The sequence below is a fragment of the Scardinius erythrophthalmus genome, assembly GCF_964197995.2.
Source record: "Scardinius erythrophthalmus genome assembly, chromosome: 13".
NCBI classification, from domain to species: Eukaryota; Metazoa; Chordata; class Actinopteri; order Cypriniformes; family Leuciscidae; genus Scardinius; species Scardinius erythrophthalmus.
This window is the reverse complement of record NC_138233.1, coordinates 36,885,461-36,906,484: the sequence shown is the minus strand read 5'-3', so window position 1 is coordinate 36,906,484 and position 21,024 is coordinate 36,885,461. Positions and strand designations below refer to the sequence as shown.

The window sequence follows — 21,024 nt, the reverse complement described above, 5'->3', positions numbered from 1 at the left end:
TAAAATATCCCCAAATCTCAAGACCAGTGTTACATATTTTGTTAAGTTGATTACTTACAATATCCCAAATGTTTCCAACTATTTTTAAATCGTGAGAAAATTGCGATTTTAACCAAGGAAACGGGGCGTTAGAGCAGGGGGGAGCTTGGAGTCGCCAGTCAATTGCGTCATATCCGCGTTACCCTCGGTTTCCGTTCGTAATGCGTGGAGTCCTGGACAAAATGTGGAAGTTGTAGTTGTAGCGTCTATCAGGCAACGTTAGCTTGTTTCGTGCTGTCGACAAAGCATGCTTAATTTTATATTTTCCAAATGTAGCATTCGGTAATAGTTATGTTTATGTAAGGAAAGTATTATTGCTTTAGATTTGTGTTTAACATTAGTTTATTGACTTTGTTTATCTGGTGTTTATGGCCATGTAAATAAATATAGCATGTGTTATACATAAAGATTAATCAGTATGTGTGAGTACAACTACAATATACATGTGGGTACAATGTACAAATGATGTGGGTATGTTCGAATGTACTTTTACAATTGTTTAGAACACGTAAAACTGCGCCGCGTTATCACAACAATGAATTTGACATACAGTAACATCTATGATAACCAATAGTATTAAACCTTACTTTTATTGCGGTTAATTCATTTTAATGAAATAAAAGTGTGATGAGGTTCAAGAGTCATGAAGGAAGAAGACAGGGATCAGCGTGACTGGGACTTTATTAAAATAAAACAAAACAAACAAAAGTGCGGCTTAGGCTAAGCGGTCTCTCCACGCCAATAATACTGCAATACTTCACAGGTGTTCGTCATTTGCACTTGACCTACTTACGTCCCGCTCGTCTCGTTTCTCTCTCTCCCATGACAGACCACGCTGAGCCACGCCCCCCTCGCCACATAAAGCATGTCATTAAACGCAACATTTATAAAAATAGAACTTTACCTCATCCATGATTTTTCGATTCCCGTCTGACTGATTTACATCCACAGTGGAATTTAAAATGACAGTTCCCATCATTCCACACTCCACATCGTCATCAAGCTATGCCGTTGTTGTTGTTTGGAATGTAGCGCCCTCTAGCGGCAAAAAAAAATCTTGCATATTGTACCTTTAAGTACGGTTTTAAAAAGTATGCGTTGGGAAAATGTCAAATTAAAGTTTTATTTTAAAGTCAATTTTAAATCATTGTTTTAATAATCTTCGTCATCAAAATTTTAATTCTGTCACTGCTGCAAACTGACCACCGCACAAAATATGAAGAATATCAAAATCTTTAGGACTCAGCTGTCCACGGCAATCCTAAACCTGTACCAATACAATAACACCCATTTGGCAAAATATCGTCTAATCATCGTTATTGACAAAATCATTGAAAAAATATCGACAATATTGACAATTGAGAAAATATCGACATCATTTTTTGTCAATATCCCACACCACTAGCACTCAACACTTTTTAAAAAAGTGTATATTAATTTATTTATTTTTAAAATTAGGCTCAAATATTGAACCATTAAGCACAAAAAAAACGTTCTTGACATGTATTAGCACCTGTTAGTGAGATTTTCGGCCAGTAAGCCAAAAAGAAGGCGATGCTTTTGAAGTAATATGGGTATCTGGAGGACACAGACCCCTGTGCACTCTTCATTATGACTGCTATTGATTGGGTGAGTGATGGTCAACATGTGTCCTGACTGCTGTCCGGCCCTGATCTCTCGCTCTCCTCTGATGGTGCTCATTACATTCGACATGCAGCACGGCCTCTTTATCATGGCATGGGCCCCTCAAGATCCTGCGCAGCTTCCTTACCTTTTCTAAAGTAAATCTGCATATCTCAGAGATATAGTCAAGTCAAGTCAGGTCACCTTCATTTAAATAGCGCTTTTAACAATATAGATTGTTTCAAAGCAGCTTTACAGTGATAATAGGAAATTACAGTAACAGAGATTGTTTAGGCTTTACAGCAGCTCTAGAATAAAGTTATTGCCCAGCTAAAGTTAGTTTTGACTGATTGATTCACTTTCGTTGCGAAGATCAGTAGTTATTAACTTAGGGGCCGCTTACACGACACCGTTCTAACAGAAAACTCTCAACGCGCTCCAGCCCGCTCATCCGCACAAAACAGTGCCTGGTGCCTGGCTACCTATCTGATCTGCTGCATCAGTATTCCCCCTCAAGAAGTTTAAGATCTGGAGACCAGAATCTTATTTCAATTCTACACTCTAGAGTCAAACGTAGAGGTGACCGTGCCTATTCGGTATTTGGCCCGCGTCTCTGGAATGACTTGCCTGTGGAAATTCGAATGGCTCCGAGTTTGACCATGTTTAAGTCTCTCTTAAAAACCCATTTCTTTTCTTTGGCATATTAGTTTACTTTGGTCAGTCTAATGCTGTTTTAAATGTGCTATACAAATAAAGTAAACTTGAAACTTAAACTTGAAACTTGGTGGCTCGAGAACGCAAACCTTGAAATAGATTCCAAGAAGTACGTTCCTTGAAAAACGTTGGAATATATATATATATATATATATATATATATATATATATATATATATATATATATATATTCAGCAGGAGTTTAGCTCCAACCCTAATCAAACACACCTGAACAAGCCAATCAGGGTCTTCAGGATTAACAGAAAGTTGCAGGTAGCTGAGTTTAATCAGGGTTGGAGGAAAGTGGATCTCAAGGGCCCAAGCTGAGAACCCCTGTCCTACAGAATCAAGTGCTAGACTTAATTGAGAGCTCTGTGAGACTGTTACACAAACGGAACTCAATCCCTTTTAATTCCCGAGTGGACTCGCAGTAGTCTTAGAAAAGACAAAAGAAGCAGATGCGGGAAGCAATTTATCTCAAAGCCTCAGTAAGAGATTGGCCTGGCCTTTGGTGCAGGGTCAACTGATGTTCAAAAGACTGTTTTCGTCTGCGTGTAGCGGTAGGGGAAACTGCTCATTAACATGCAGCATTGAAATTATTATTTTTGTTTTCACAATCACGAGGCAGATACGACAAGACAGAGTTAATGAGCATCTGCTTGCCATTCAGATGAGGTACAGGCAACAGAATTTCAATAAGACAGATGTCAATATAAATACGTCGATAAAACACGAAATGCAGGCTGTGTCAAATCATTGAGTGATTACAGTCGAGCTGGCATGTGCGCAGCTAAATCTTATTTATTAATCATGGCTTATTGATTATTGATTAGTCATGTTTTATTCTTGGGGTGGAATAGCCAATGTCTCCGCAAGGGACAGCATCATGAAAAAACATGGGCTTTTCAAACAGAAATATCTGGATTCATCCCAGCAGGCCTTCGCATTTCTGAGAGTGTCTTGTGTTCTTGTTACAAGGAAGCATGAAGAAAAAAGAGGAGGGTAAAAGGAAAAGCACAACAGTATTCTGCTCAGCGACGTCTGTGGCTCGGCACAGCATGGGCTGTTTGACTGGAGGCTGAATGACACCGTAGAAGAATGCCAAGGAAACAGTCCCTGTCCATCAAATGCTAATGCTACAATCTCTAAAGAAATGCAGACGGCAGCATTTGAGGTCCATTTGTAGCCTGAACAAAGGCGGTATGCGCAAACAATTCACTTATCAAGTGTGAAGAAGGTTCTCGGATGCTTTTGTTCTTCTGCAGGACCGATGGCCACTGGTTAACACTTGAGAAATTAATTAGGGTGCTAATTTACTGTTAAAAACCAGCTGAGAAAATGTCTCAGAAGCCTTGGAGATTCAAATTCAATTTAATGGTACTACGTTTGGAAGCAGTTTACCATTATTCTTCCATTTATTTCAGAGCCTGATGATTTTTAATAATTGTTCCAAAGACAGATAAAATGTCTATGTGGACTTTTCTTCAAAAAGACTTGTTGAAATATGAAATATGTAGAGCTGCCAGACTCACGGTCTTAAACATTCTATTGGTTTCTTTGAAAACCCTTTAACATCCATGGAACAATTCCTTTCTACAAAAGGTGCTTTATATTGGAAACATGTTCCTTTGACTTTTGAAATAAAAAAAAGGGTTCTTTTAAGAACTTTTCACTTGAAGGTTCTATGGAAACACTATGAAAATTCCTTTTTGGAACCTATTTTTAAGAGACATGTATGCTGAAATGCTACACATTAAATTCCTGAACAAATATTATTCATAAAAATCAGGATAATACATTTTCTTTCTGGTGAAATTTGAAATTATGTCATCAAATATTAAAAGTGTGCCTGTGGACATGCAGGTATTTTCAGGCTCTATTGAAGTTCTGTTCTTTTCTATTAGCTAATAGATTTGATCATGCAGATTGAACCAAACACATATTTATGTAAAATGTAACTGTAAATGAGGGGCTCATCATACTCAGGCATGGCATCAAATAAAGAAACATTTTACTTTGTCACTTCACTTACCCTAGTCTTCTGTCAAACATTGGCCTAGAAATCTAGATGCACCCTAGCGGCAGCAAATGTAATTTGCAGCCAGTGTCGTCTAGCAACTCTCCGTTGGCTTGCGAGCTGGAAAAACAAAACTCTAGTCAGGCCAATCACATCGCGTATAGAGTCGGTGGGCGGGCTTAACATAATGACGACAGAGTTGTGACGGTTCCGCGTGAATTCCCTGCGACTTAAACAGCAGTCTTTCGAATCGGCTTTGCCGCGACTCTGGAAGACTTGGAGTTAAGCTTTTCTTTGAGAAAAGAGCAAAGAACGGCACTGAAGTCATTCTTAAACAAGTAATAAAAACTCAGTGAGTGTTTTAGCGCAATTTTCTCACGTCATGGGATCACATCACTAAGAGATAGTAAATCTTTTCCTGGATTTTTTTTTGTGCGTTCCCGAGATTAGACCTTCCTTAACATAATGCCGAAAACCCGAAGTCTCTAGGTGGTCTGGTTGAGGAGTAGATAGAAGTGCAAGATTGGTGCGCACAGACAGAACAGAAATCAGTTATCAGTTAACAATCGCAATTTTGTCCGGTGGAAAATTGCTAAAAAGGAAGATGTGTTCGTAGTTTTGTCGACTGGATACGGCAAAAGTTTAATCTATCAACTAGCTCCGCTGGTGGGAAAACGCTCTGGTTGGTTGTAGCGCTATCCTATTGCGTGCAGAGGAAATTTGAAAGACAACCGTTTATCCCGGCCCACGGATTGAGCCCTGCCAATGGTGTGTTCCCAGACCCAACATCTTGATGCGGGTCTGGCTTGTCAGGCTAGTCAAACATGCCTTTCTACCCAGATTTCACAGTTAATGGTTGTTTTTATGTTGTATTCCAACTGCAGGGGGAAAAACACTGCTTGTAAGCACCATGAAGCGGAAAGAGGAATTTAGCTTTGGGGAATGATACAACGGTTGACATTAAACAGCACAAGCTTAATGTAATGTTCACCCAGTCCACTCGAGGTTCCATATTCATGTTTGTATCCGGCGCAGGTACAAGTGTCCAATTTAGAGAGATGGCAGGGAACGCTATCTAGGTCATCACATGGAGAAGCTGTAAGCACACTTCACATGCTGTAGTGCACATTTGTGGCTGTCTCCTTAGATCTAAACCAGAGAGTTTGCTAGTTAAGATGGAAGTAATGATTTGTGTATATTTCATGTGATTGAGAGGTTTATTATCCTTGCATCTAATCCTTTGTTCTGCTAAGCAGTATCCTATATAATCCGCCACACAAATGGAGCAACTCTATGGGCTGAAATATCAGAAACTCAGCACATCAATACGGCCTGAAACTGATTCTATAATGCCAGTCCTATTGAGAGCCATTAGATGAATGACTGCAAGAGGATACACTATTTGTCATGTAATAAATAATCTTTACATAATAGTATTTCTGAGAGGATGCTTTTAAAATGGGCTGGCTGTTCTGCTGTGAGTGATTATTTATAGGCAGTGTGTTTTTAAGGCTTGATAGGGCATGGTTTTGTCTTCACGTTAAAATATGTTCAAAACATTGTAAAATTGAAATCTGGAAATTGTGTGCATTGGAAATTAGCTTTGAAGTCATCGATATAATAATGGATTAAAATGGACAATGTACACTAATACTGCACATAAACAGGCATATACATTTTCAAATCATAGTCTTTCTCTTATGACAAAATAGACCAAAATAGTGACTCATCTTGCAGGCTTGTGTTTTGTTTTGTTTTTTTATCCAATAAAATGTTCTCTAGAATGAGAATGTTCCTGTCCCCTAAATTGAAAACACCATCTGTTTTCCAAAATCAGTAGGAAGTAGCTAGTGGTGGTTGGTCTGTCTTCAGTTGTGCTCTATTTCCTTTTCCAACCATCAAGTGGTTGCAAAAGAACTTTGATTTGAATATTCTTTATTATTTTCATCCATGGCACAAGTCAAGCGTGATTTGATTGGGCCATGGCATTAACTCTTGGCTCTTGGCTATTTTAAAAAGAAACAAACCTTTTTCCTGTTTCAGTATAGGATATAATGCTGGGTTTTTGCACATTTCACGATTCGATTCGATACCAATATATCAGGAATAATGCATGCCAGAGGAAACAAAACCTTTCAACAAAAGCTGTAAACTAGTGTACCCTGTCAGTCGGTACATTAATATATACTAAACTAAATTAAATTGCACATAAGTTTTTTTTTTTTTTTTTTTTTTTTACATTTAACTGGCTTGTTTTCATGACAGATGTATTCAAACATGCATTAAATAACACATGACTAACAGTAAAAAATATAAATAAAGTGTAATATATTTAGCCAAGTGCTCCAATATAGAGTTATTTGTCTAGCTAAGCTTTGGAGTTTGGACATTGAATGGCTTTTCTTAAGGTAAATGTAACATTATGTGACATTGTTTACAAGCTGTTTTATTGACATGGTTACACGAGACATGATTTGTTTCAGTAAGTTGTACTGTGTGTTTCAACATACCTTCTGATGTTCATTCATGTTTATTTCGTGCCTTAACTAGTTGTAAAGTGTAAAAGATGATCATTCACGTGCTACAGCCATCTGTCAGCACAAATTAAAGAGCACCAAAACCACATTTACAACGTTTGAATTTTGTGATAAAATTGAGAATTTGAAAGCTGAGACCGTTTCATATCGAATGCAACAAAGCACAAAGCTTATTGCAATTTTTGGATGACGTGTTTTGTTCATGCATCAACTTAAAACGGTAATACATCAACACAGAAACAACAAATTGCACTAGTCAAACAATTTCAGTTCTTTCTGTTTTTACTGAGAAAACAGAAAATCTGGCAGTCTCACTGAGAAAGATATTACCCTATGGGGAGAAATGAGTTTAGCGTACAAATGTCCCATGCCCTTGAGCTAATTTGACATTTTCTGGACAGATGTTGTTCTGAAATGTTCTCTGATATGCTCGCAGAATGTTGACTTGAGCATTCAGCGCAAAGAATAAATAAAAATAGCCTGCGGTATTCCGCCATTAGTATTTCCACTTTTTGTATGTTATTTTTTGGCTACACCTAGTGTGCACTTAACAGTTAAAGAAAGATTTATAAACGCCAAGGGGTGTCATTTTTATTGTGACTGGTAAAAGTGGAGAAGCAGCAGCATGACCAATCAATTTTTCTCAGTAACAGCAGTTGTCAAATTAGATTTGTGTTGTTAGAGCTGATTACAAGCACTCCTCATACAGATCTATAATGCTTTGTGCTCCGGGCAGGATTGAGCAGGATGGAGAGGGGGAGCGAGGGAGGAGGTGTTGTTGGGGATGCGTTCACCTGGGGCGGCAGTGATCAACTCAAGAGAGGGGTTTTGATCGATGTTGCTGAGGGGCAGAAATGCGATAAGTTCCACTGATAATTCTCTCTGCACAGGGTCTCAAGCCCCATTCATACAGAATGCTGTAAACAATGCTACTCAGAAACAGATTTTACTCAAGGCAAAAAACAACAGACATACAGTGATGCTTGAAAGTTTGTGAACCCCTTGCAGAATCTGTGAATAATTTTAACTAAATAAAAGGAATCATACAAAATGCATATTATTTTTTATTTAGCATTTTCCTGAATACAATATTTTACATAAAAGATGTTTGCGTATAGTCCATAAGACAAAAAAAGCTGATTTTATAAAAATGACCCTGTTCAAAGGTTTACGTACCCTTGATTATTAATGCTGTGTGTCGTTACCTGGATAATCCACAACTTTTGTTGACCTGATCAGTTAAACTGCCCAATGTTCTTCAGGAAAATCCTCCAGGTCCCGCAAATTCTTCAGTTTTCCGACATATTTTGCATATTTAAACTATTTCCAGCAGTGACTGTATGATTTTGAGATCCAACTTTTCACACTGAGGACAAGTGAGGGGCTCAAACACAAATATTAAAAAGGTTCAAACATTCACTGATGCTCCAGAAGGAAACACAATGTATTAAAGGGCATCAGCGTATGTTTGAACCTTTTTTAATAGAAATAAAAATTAAATTTTTAGATTATAATTTTTAAATTTTTTATATTAAAGATTATCTTATTTTGTTCAAATTATTCCCATTTTCACAGATTCTGCAAGGGGTTCACAAACTTTCAAGCACCACTGCACTTAATGAGTGGTACCTATTGTGCAATGTATGTTCTTTCAGTTGCACATTAGTGGTACATAAATATCAAACATATTCATTCTGATTTATCTGCCGATTATTGGCATCCTGGTATTATCATGGTATTAAAACACCTGCCTGAAATGGTTAGTATTGCCGTTATTACTGTGACTTTGCTATTTCACCATGTAACACATCTACATACAGTAATGCCCGCCTACTGGCTACTTTGACCCGCCCTCATGAAAAGATGGCCAAGTCATTTTGCTATGTTCAGAGGATGCTGTTTTTTGCTGCAAGAGCAAACAACATTGTATGGACTTTCAATAATGACACCATAGTTGCAATACATAAAATATTGTTTATATACTATATGTTTACAGCTGCTCATGAAGCCTTGGGAGCTGAAACATGATTATGGTGGGGGCTTTTACATTTTAAACACACGCTCTAAGCAGTTGACCAATCACAACAGACTGAGCCAGCGGACCAATCAGAGCAGACTGGGCTCTTCTGAAAGGAGGGGCTTTAAAGAGACAGGAACTAACACAGAGAGTGAAAAGAGCTGCTGCAGAAATGTACTGTATGAGAAAAATAATGTTTTAAACTTTAAATCATGTAAATGTATTCTAGCACACATGTATATGAGCATAATATGGAAACTAGAGTTTACCACAGACCGCAAGGTATGCACTTACCCAGTTTTGGCAAAGTTTGTCCAGTAGGTCATGACAACAGCACTGAGCATGACATCATTTTTGGAGAAGTTGCAGGGGAATAGGTCGGTCGGGCCAATCATGGGTATGCCGAAGACGTAGGGCACCTCGTCTCCGTGGGCCGCGTCGGACCAGGCAGGCTTCATCAGGCTCTGACAGTGGTGGTAGAAGGCGTAGAAGTAGGTGGGTGACCCGTACCGAGCGTGAAGATCTGCCGTCACCACTGAGGGCTCCACCCACTGATGATCAGTAAACAGCGCCACCAGAGTCTTGCGCCGCGTCTCAGGGTTGTCTCTGTCCGCCCAGTCTGTGTACATGAACTTAATGGTTTCTCGTAGAGTGTCCTTTCCCTCTGGGTAACCATACAGACTGTCCACAAAGTCTGAGACAGAAAAGTCGAAATCATTGCCCGAGACACCGTCTTCAGAGTCCACAACGTTCTCCACAAAGCGCAGACCCTCACCCTGGTTGACACCCAGCATGATGTCATAGTTGAGAAACTCGCCCTGCTCCATCAGGATCTCAGGATCATCGGGAATGACATCACCGTCGATGACCGGGCCGAAGGCTACGTGGTATCTCGCCGGCTGGATGTCTTGTTCCACCAGTTCGCGAGCTGTCTTCTTTCTCAAGCAATCTACCATGTCCAAAGTGTCCAACACATTACAGCCCACTTTCTCTGCCAGCAGCCTTGTGTACTTAACCGGCTGGTAGTTGACGGCCCAGCTGGACAACGCTGAGCCGCTCTGGATTATGGCACGATGAAACAGTCCTGCAGCAAGAGGAGAAAAAATTATGCATTTTAGACAAGGTTATATATCAGGGATCAATGATTAGAAAGAAGGGAAATAACTTTTTATGGGTACTCTAAATCACACTAAAGTTTCGAATCAAGGACAGAATAGTGTTTTCATGGAAATATGTACATTAATGTCTTAAAAATAAACCAAATAGTCTGAAAAAGGCTATAGAAGGCAAAATTACACTTCCCTTTTTTGTGTTAGCTAAACTAAGCTTGCCTGCTAGTTTAGTGCAAAATGATTACCTTGCTGAAAATCAGTCTAAGCTGGTTGGCTGGTCTTATAGTAACTGGACTCCCAGTCTAACCATTTGAAAAATGCCCAAAACCCCACTAAAAGCAGCCAACAGTCCAACCTGACCAGACTGGGAGTCCAGGAAAGACCAGCCAACCAGCTTAAGCCAGTTTTAACCGTCTCCAAAACGGTATTTAATATTAAGATATACCAGTAAAACAGTAAAATCACATCCTGTCTGTAAAGAAAGCAGGCTACAAAAAACAGGCTGTAACAAGATAAAGTACTACTACAACTAGCTATCACTATAGAGCTGCATGATAAATTGTTAAAAGATCGCAATCTCGATTCAAACACCCATGCGACCTAACTCCTAAATGTCGATTAAACCTTGGACAAAATCACACCAGAACATTCAGACCTGTGTTTGTGCTGCCACTGATCCAGAGAGAGCAGTTGTCATGTATCGGTGTGAAACAGCTTCACAAACATCCCTTTCACACAGTTTCGTTATTTTTGTTACAAATATTCACGTTATTACAGAAGTACTAGTATAAAAGATTATAGTTCTGATAAAAACTGATGTCTATGGTAGAGATCAAAAGAGTAAATTGCCTTGAGAAAGTAACGTGACATTTCAAATAACGATTGTATCAATGACATCGTTATACCAGTAGGTGGCGACAAGTGACTGTTAAAATGTATTACTTGAATCATTCAAGAGATTTGTTCAAAAATTCGAATTTTTGCACTATACAGCATTCACTATAAAAAACTAGTGAATTAGTGAGTGATTTCAGATGCAGCAAATGTCCGTCCACCAATCAGATTTATTTAGCTCAGTTACTCATATTCATGGTTAACATGGCGAAATAAACAACTTTTAATGAACTTTGCTGTTCATTTCTGTGATGTGTTCTTGTAATCAAAAACAGCTTAACAAAGCCAGAATGAAAAGACAAAAACTCAAAGCACAGGTATTGAGAATATATTTAAACTTGACACTGCGTCTTAAAATACAATGCTCATGGAGTGAGACGCTGAAAAACAGCAAGACGCAACACACTGACCAAAGACATCAGTCTGACTCATACATACAAAGGCCATTAATCAAAAAAGTAGTGCATATGAAAGAATGTGTTTTGTACGAATGGCACTTAACTCTATAAAACATTTTTTAAACAAAATGGATTGTTGTAGACTTTGGGCCAGTGATGTTTTACTTATTTATTTGTCTGCCACAACAATGTCTTCACTTAGGATCTTTTATTAGCAAATATTGATATACAAGTTTATTTGTGATTAATTTGATTAATTAACCAGTATTCCATGTATGTAAATCAATATAATGTAATCGATTGACAACCTTATTATGAAGTCACATTTAAAAAAGACGAGAAGCCTTGTGTTATTATCTGGAGATGGTGAACATCTAGAGTTTGACCCTTTAATTAAAATACTTTAATAACTAGCTTAAAGGTCTAAATATTTTCCCAGAGTTTGTTTGCATTGATCTCAGATAATCACGCCTGCCAAAGCAACACAGAATGCAGAATATGATTAAAACTAATCATTACACAAACATGGGCACAGATGGCCATGGGCCGAGGAATGCAACACAATTTCATCCACTCCGCTGAAACGTTCACAGCTATAATCTACGCCCACATTTGTGTCTAGATGTGTATCTGAATGTGCTGAGATCCACAACTCACTATTTAACCAAACAAGTCAATACCCGAACCTTTCAACGAATCCTCTACTCTCTAAAGCTTAGATCAGCGATAAGCACATGCTAACGGGATCTAATTCCTCAACTACACTTACACTCCTACTCCTTCTTTATCAACAACAAAGAAGCCCGGGCTCAGCAGTGCGTAGGTAGCATAACGTACCACACATCCCAGCAGCGAGAACGCTTTTGGCCTCACTCCCACCTTTATGACCGCTCAATATTACTATTACCACCCCTCTGCAGTGAAACACACCGCAGCTAGAGACTCAAGTGAGCTAGCATGTACATACAATTGTTCAATGATCATGAATGATAAGATAATCAGGAGATATATTCAGGCTAGTACTTTTTCTCCTTTGTGCTCGTACCAGGTTTGCTTCTCTTTAGACTTCCTGCATCACCCCTCCTCCGGGCACTTTTTTTACCTGACTAGACAAATTGATTCACAGCGAGGCTTTTCTTTGTTGGCCCACTGCACACTAAGGAAATTTACCCACTACTTAGGTTTCCTCATTTCCCCAAAGATAACTTTCTGGAGGCCAAGCGATGAAGAGAGTCCAAGGCAGTTCAAATAGCGTGGACTCGCACCTTGCAGATGGGCAGGCTGTGATATTTCCAATCCAACTAACCTGCGTAACCTTTAATTTCTTTGCAATTGCTCTTCAGTTGAAGAGGTTGGGGAAATGTGCTGGTGGTGTGCTGTCAGATGCAGTGCTGGTATACTGTTAACACATGACACATGTGTATTTGTGTGCGTGGCTGTGAATAGCAGAGCTCAGGACAGGACAGTGGCCAGACTCCCAGGGCGAGGGAGCAGATGTCAAGGATATCGACTCTCTCTCTTTTCTCTCTCTCTCTCTCTCTCTCTTCACAGCATTCACAGGGTGGCTGTGGGATGAAAGATGGCCACCTGGGGCTCGAGAAGCCAAGACTCTATCTGTGCACTTCCACTCGTCCCAAATGCGTAGCTTTTCTGAGCTCTCAACACGCAGTACATTATTAGGCTAGCAACATATGAATACTGTAAACATATACTGATGTTAAGTATGCAACAGAAGAGATTTTGAAGAAGAATGTATTTGTCCAAACCACACTGGACCCCAATGACTTTCATTATATGAAATAAAAGAGACATATGAAAGAAAGTCATACACAGTCTGGATTGGCATGAGGGTGAGCAAATGATGACAGAATTTTCTCTTATGGGTGAACTATCCTTTTAATGTGTGCTTGTGTTTCTGTGGTGATGACAACCTTCAGCACACAAGGGGGCGATAGAGTTTCCTTCAAATGTCTGTGCCCAACCTGGGGACTATACCATGAGGCGGTGTAGGTGGCAAGTCAGGTATGTTTCAGTTTAATTTGTTCCTACCCTGAGGTTTAGATAGTGGTTTGGCTTTTAGCGGTGTTCAGTGCCATAGAAACTGTGAGCAAAGCCACACATCTCTGAATAAAGTCACTCCCTCTATTTCTATGCCTCCAAATTAAAGGTCACACTACATATTAACAGATTTTTAGAGACAAAATCGTCTGGCTTTTAGCGATGATTATTTATTATAATTATTTTATGTAATTTCTATATTATTAAGCATTTAGTTTAAATGTATACAAATACATTCAGATAACGTATATATATATATATATATATATATATATATATATATATATATATATATATATATATATATATATATATATATATGCTTTAGAATCAATAGAAAAAGCTTTAAGCCATGTTCAAATCTCTGTATACCTATTATCAACCATATTTACTACTGTAACTTTCACTTGCACTGATATAGCAAGACATTTTCTTCTTGCTGCGTAAATACATTTATATCCACCATATTCTTCATAATCATCACAATCACCATGAAATTAAAATGGACAATTCTTGTTTTTTATGGAATATGCCTATTGCAGTGTTTATAATAAATTATTTAACAGTGCACGTCATGATTTTTATTAGTCATCTGATCTTGAATCAGAATAACTTCTCCTGCCTCTTGCAGCATCTCTTCTCTTTTCTGATGACGAGGGCTGGGCAACCTGTCACTCACATTATATCCACCAATAGCAAACCACAACCATCCAATAAAAATTCAGCCCTAAATTCACTTGGCTAAAGTTCACGATAGCAAAGAAAAGACTAGCGCAACATTCCTTTCATTAAGACCTTACCAGCCATCACAGAAACACCACAGCATCTCAACATGGAGGAAAGCTAGTTCGTTGGATGACTAGCGTTTATGCACAACACACAGATCTTGTTTTATATTGTTGTTGCACAATCACTTAACTTTATATCACTCCTCCTTTAGCACATCCTCTGATCAGCCAGATGGTGGAAGGCTAAAAACAGCAAACAATATCCGACGTTTGATTGTACTGCTGACATGCTGCATTCGTTCCAGGGCGAGGAGAGAAACATGAGTAACACGAGCATGTATTACTATTGTTAGCGATGCAATCTGGGCCACACATACTGTCAGAGTGCTAATAAATATGCTGTACAATTCTGTCTCGGTGGCTGATCCTAGATCAGCAGAAGGGTCAACACGGTGAATCATATGCTGGATTCAAGAAATTATTTCAGGTGAAGGTCACCATTTTCAAGTTCTTGTGCGGACAAAAATATAGTTGGGTTCTTGCTTATACTGGCAAAAAAGCTAATTGTGCTAATCATTTTGTGCTTACTTTTTATACTTTGACATAAACTTTTATTGTCACAGATGTTGAATGTATGTCCTATTCCAACAAGTACAAAATTTGGTGCAGATCGGCAACTCAACACATCAGCAAACTGATTACAGGCATAATTAGGTCTCCCTAGTGGCGTCCTGAACCGTTAGCATTTCACATCATATTTGTGTTAGCCCTGTACAGGCGACGGATAAAGGCAATTCTGTCTAACTACACTTAACACCAGAGCAGAGCACCTGAACTACGATCAGTCAGGGAGAGGCTCCGGTGGCAGATTGAGGTCATGGTGAATTATGATAGGAGTTGGAGGTAATCACTCATTTGGCCTCGCTAAAACACGCTGCTTTGCTGTGCTTTCGACCTCAGCTGCCACTGTTCTCAAGACAGCGGTGAAACGGCAGCACAGAACATGCTTGGGCTGCTGGGGATTATTCACTTCAGGTACAAACCCGTGACCACTGACCTTGCGGAATGACGAGCGCCTGACTTTTCCGATGGATTTTTTAGCGTCAACCGTAACAACCAACCTTCAAATAATCATTACTGCACTCATGAGACGGGTCACTCAGAATTCAATACATTTCCAGCATGGACTACTTCCAATTTATAAGCAAAGAAAGGCTGCGGGGGATCTTTATTTTACACAGTTCATTACGACGTGACCTAACCAGACGTAATGCAATAAAGGGTAATTCCTATTCCTATATCCAAAATGCGTAATTCCTATTTCTGTGACGTTTTGTAGCTCCGTAGTGGAATCCCAATCCAGTTGTGGCGTTGTATAAAACATCACTTATGTTCTGACTGGCTGTGATTGTACAACATTTTCATTTTCATTGTGGCAAACATCGCATAGCTCTTCTTTAGGCCATGGTGAAAACTGTTGATCCCTTAGTGTAACAGTATGCTGATTTTAGATTTGCTACTACAATTCTACTAAATTTAAATTATCATTACAGTGTAAGGGTCAATGACAAAATAAGTGTCCACAATTAAGTAAAGGAAAAAAAGAGTTTTACAATACACAATAGCCAGGCACTCTTTTGTGTTCACATTGGTCATTAATATATATTGAACAGATGTAGATCTATACACATATTAATCATTATTTTCGAAAATGCTTAATGTAAAAAATGAATTTATCAATTTCATTAAGTTTTTGAGTTGCATTAAAATGATATTTTACAACTTGAGCTAACCTTGCCTTACGAAGCCCCTAAAGTGACATGGTGATGGAAAAAAATACGAGATGGAAGGGAAAAATATATTTCCATGCTTTTGCGTTCTCTTGCAAAAGAGTTGTGTTCTATCCAGAAACTTTGCGTTCGCTGGCAAAGTACTCAAAAGGTTTGCAAGCAAACGCAAAGTTTCTCTAGCCTGACTACGTCAGACCGCGTCATAGCTTTCCGTTTTCCTCCGGCCTGAAAACAGCCGGCCAATCAACGAACAGAGGGCGGGCTGAGAGCCGTGACGTAGACGCTGATTGTACCGTGGATGCGTAGATTTACTTCACATAATCTGCAAAAGTCGTTTACAGCCATGTTCACTCTGGTATTTCGCTCGATGGTTTTGTTTTCGCATCATACATGTGTTTACAGTGGAAGTTAGATGTGGCTGAGCATGCGCATAACACACATGCGCATTGGCTTACGGGTAACCAATGATTTTAAGCTTCAGACTAGCGCCCCCAGGCGGTAAAGAAAACATTTTTCTATTACAGAACGCCAGACTCTCTCTACGAAGCAAAGCGAAGTAGCAGAGTCTGGTATTACCAGGCTAAAGTTTCTCAGGGAAATGTAAAACTTTTGCGAGAGAATACAAAAGTATTGACTTAATATTTTTCCTCCCATCTCTTATTGGCCAGACAAAGATGATTCAATTCCATCCATCCATCCATCCATCCATTCATCCATCCATCCATCCATCCATCCGTCTTTCCATCCATCCATCCGTCTTTCCATCCATCCATCCATCCATCCATCCATCCATCCGGGCTGGACTATTGCTCTTTCTCATCTCTCATCATAAGCCCCACTTTCATATCCATTGGCTGTTACACACACACACACACACACACTGATTATGTGTTTTAGCCCGTCTGTGCTCTGGGCTCATTCTCCTGAGCCGTCTCTCCAGCACAGCTAAAAATCCCTCCCAACCATCAAATCCCTCTCGTCTCTCTATAGCCTCTGTAAAGTGGGATCCCTCGGCGGGACAGCCTCTGGTTATGCCCAGCATGTCATTACCGCCTCCCCTTCTCTTCTTTTCTTGCCGTGCCACTACAGCGCTCAGATGGATTTTACATAACAGACCGCGAGAGCAGAGTCGTCCTCATCAACACAGTTTACTGTCACCACGCCACACGCGAAAGACGCGGTCAGTCCTACAAGTGACAATCAAGTCCCTCTTTATTTCCGCTCATTTCTCTGACTCAGAAACGTCCGTAGCCATAGCTACAACACACGCGACAGCAACACGTGGAACGTAGCAGCTGAGGTTTTGTGGAGTTCATTTTCTGAGGCAGCCAAGTGATGCCTATAATGCAACAAACTGCCTCCAGGGTCAGGCCGATTTCTGAAATACCATAATGCCCTTGTTTTCCTCACGATAGCAAGACGTTGTATAGATTAGGAGAGCTGGCTGGCTGCAAATCAATTCCATTGCAATCACAAGGGCCAAATAGCATTTTACTGTTTTTTTTTTTCATTGGCAGTGCTATAGAATATTACAATCTCATCTGGGATCTGGGCTGCAGTGTGTGTGTGTGAAATGAGCTAGGGGATTACGAGCGTCTGATGCCGCGTGCTATCAGCAGACTCTTTCATAAACAATTGAACATGACATCAGATGCTTCAAACGGGTCGCTAAACACACGCTACTGCTGGATCAACTCACACGTGCCAGAGACATTTGCTCATTGCATAGTACCTGTTACACATCAGCGAGATCAGAGAGTCAAACAATACCAACACAGACTGGCCCATGTGTCTTCCACCAAATTTAATTAGAGATAACATCTGCAAACCCAGAGGAAAAATACTGTAGGCTAAATAGAAATAAACACAGTGAAACACTTAAAGACATACAGTAAGATGTGTTTTCCGAAACATGCCTAAGTGAAGCTGCAGTGTAACAGCTCACAGATTCACACTTTCACACTGAGAGTGCGTAACAAGCTTGATTTACATTTACATTTACATTTTATGCATTTGGCAGACGCTTTTATTCAAAGCGACTTACATTGCATTTCAAGGTACTCATATGTGACCCTGGATTACTAAACCAGTCATAAGTTGCACGGGTATATTTGAGGCATTAGCCAACAATACATTGTATGAGTCAAAATTATAGATTTTTCTTTTAATGCCAAAAATCATTAGGATATTAAGTAAATATCATGTTCCACAAATATATTTTGTAAATTTCCTACTGTAAATATATAAAACATTTATTTTTGTGAGTGAATGCAGCACAATCGCGAACATAAATAGACAACTTTAAAGGAGATTTTCTCAATGTTTCGATTTTTTTGCACCCTCAGATTCCAGATTTTTAAATAGTTGTATCTTGACCTAATATTGTCATATCCTAACAAACCTATAAATCAATGCAAAGCTTATTTATTCAGTTTTCAGATGATGTATAAATCTCAATTTCAGAAAATTGGCCCATGTGACTGGTTTTGTGGTCCATGGTCACATATACATTCCTATAAGTTCTTGCTATCCCTGGGAATTAGAGATGCGCGGATGGGCTATTACTTCATCCGCAACCGCATCAGAAAACTCATCATCCGTCCACCATCCATCCGCACCAACGTTTTGACCAATTTTCAAAACCGCACCCGCCCGCCATCCGCTGATTGCTGTATACATAATATTTTTAATTTGATTGGTTCAACCGCCCGCCACCCGCCCCCCGCCCGATTTGAATTAAAATATTCTTTTTCGTCATGTCATCCGCCCAATCCGCGGCTGTAACCGCCAACCGCGCATCTCTACTGGGAATTGAACCCATGACCTTGGCGTTGCAAGCGCCCACACTCTACTGTTTGAGCTACAGGAAAGGTAAGAATAATTTTCATAATTATTAATAATAATATGTCAGTATTTTTGATAAGAGCCAATAATTCTACAACTTTAAATGATCAAGAGTTTTGGGGGTATTTTTATTTTTGTATAAATACAAACTTGATATACATATAAGGAGGGGCATCACATTTACAGCCAAATGATAATTAATCTACATGGAATGAAACCCAAACCCCAAAGTTTAGCTCCGATCTGAACAGCTGTTAGACGCCTGGATTCAGTGCAACGCTTGGCAAAAACTGACCGGGCGTTATAATGCGCTGAAGCGCTTCTGTTACACAGCACCATGAAGTCTGTAACCTGTTATATGCATAAGGGTGCCTACATCAACATGCACTTCTGTACTGAGGATAACTAAATACATGTAGCCGAGATCATTTTTATGAGAAATGTTTTGGCTCTTATTGATTCTCTGATATTGATTGTGTGCCTCAGTGTGATCCCTTTTTAAAAAAAGCATACCTTTAAAAAGATAAACTATTACAGAAATAATATACTTTAAAAGAATATACTTGAGTGTGAATGTTTTCAGACACTTTCTTTCTTGGTAATTGCAATTAAATAAAAGTGGATAATAATTTAAATCCATATTAAATACTTTAGAGTGCTTTATTTGACCCACTTAATTGACTTATACCCAGTGCTGGTTCTAGACTTCTGGGGGTCCTAACCTGGAACGGAACGGAATGTATTTTCATAATCGCTGGAAGCCAAAATCACGAACAAAAGTAAAATTATATTTATCATCTATTTAAACTTGTATGATGTATGTCAGGTATTTAAATATTTGTAATTTCACATTTGTTAGATGAATTTGCAATTTAGAATATTTAAAGATCACACTTTATATTAGATGTCTTTAACAGTGGTGTAACGTATTTGAGTAAATGTAATTAGTTACTGTACTTAAGTACATCTTTTTAGCTACTGTAAAGTTTTAGTATCAAAGATATTAGCAACTTTTACTCTCTACTTGATTACATTTTTTAATAAGTATATTTACGCTTTACTCCAACACATCTCTGATGAGTGATGCAATTACTCGTTGCATATTGCATAGCACCTAACTTTTTCTGCAGCAGTTTATTTCTGCTACAAATAAAGCAATATAGTTCAAAGTGACTTAGATATGATATAAAGCCATAATTAAAATATGCTAGGACACAAATTGGCACTTGCAAATGCATCGCAAGAGCGAGCTTCACACCAAAAGCACTATCAGCATGGACAAGCAGCATTGAGAAATGCATTACTCTATGATGCGTAGGTAGGTCACCAGACTGACCTTCCCATCCACAAATTATTTAGACTGCGTTCACATTATTTGAGAATCATGTCCACATGACCTGTACCCCAGAGCACAGCTCCAAGTTGGGGTGGTTTGCTAAGGCACGCTTGAGTTTTGGAAAACAGCTTTCACCGCAAACAAACGAAGCGAACTCTGACGCCAGGAGGACTCGCTCTTCACCAAAAGCTCTAATGTGAAACTCAGTAGGAGACTTGCTGTCAATTTAATCTTGTAACTGTCTAGGACAGTGGTTCTCAACCATTTTTACTTCAAGGCCCCCCTCCTCTCCAAATCAAAACTGCAATCAATCAAAAAAAAAAAAAAATGTATTCTAGTGTTATTAGTTTTTAGTGTTATTCTCTTTTAGTGTATTCTAGTGTTATTACTTGTAGAATAGTAGAATGTCTGTTGGGGAGCATTAAAATAAAGTATTAGCAGATATAGTTGACATGGAGTTCACAAGTTACTTAGTTAATAGAATGTCTAAAGTAGACATTAGAAATAAAGTGATACTGAATCTTTTTTTTTAGCTTTTTTTTATTTATTTATAAAAATGGCTCATTACTGCTGCTGAGACATGCAGACAAAAAGAACAAAGACTCTTCTGCTAATGGGAATTGCATTTAAGGGTGTTCACACTTGAGTTCACTAACTCCACAACCCAGCAAGCAATTTTAGCCCTGACGTCTAGGCTAAAACGAGGCAAAATCTGGACTGTCAGTGAAAATGTAATCTAACCATAGACGCACAGGCAACACATAACATGTCAAAGAAATGAAACCAAACACCTTGTAATCACTGTTGACTTTGCTTACATGATGGAATATCATACATATCATAAGTTGTTTTAGCAAAAACGACATGTAACCAAATTCAAGGTTATTTTGGCTAGAAGTGGGTTACTCATAGCCAGA

General features: G+C 38.9%; 1 protein-coding gene across 2 annotated transcripts in view; it reads right to left on the bottom strand.

Moving 5' to 3' along the window:
• The window catches only part of nlgn3a (neuroligin 3a), a 241,725-nt gene that overhangs the window by 21,251 nt on the left and 199,450 nt on the right, over nucleotides 1–21,024 (bottom strand). For both annotated transcript variants that reach the window (XM_081383280.1, XM_081383279.1), the window contains one exon: nucleotides 9,242–10,031. In XM_081383280.1, coding sequence (XP_081239406.1) covers nucleotides 9,242–10,031 — 790 coding nt within the window. The remainder of the gene's footprint in view (nucleotides 1–9,241; nucleotides 10,032–21,024) is intronic.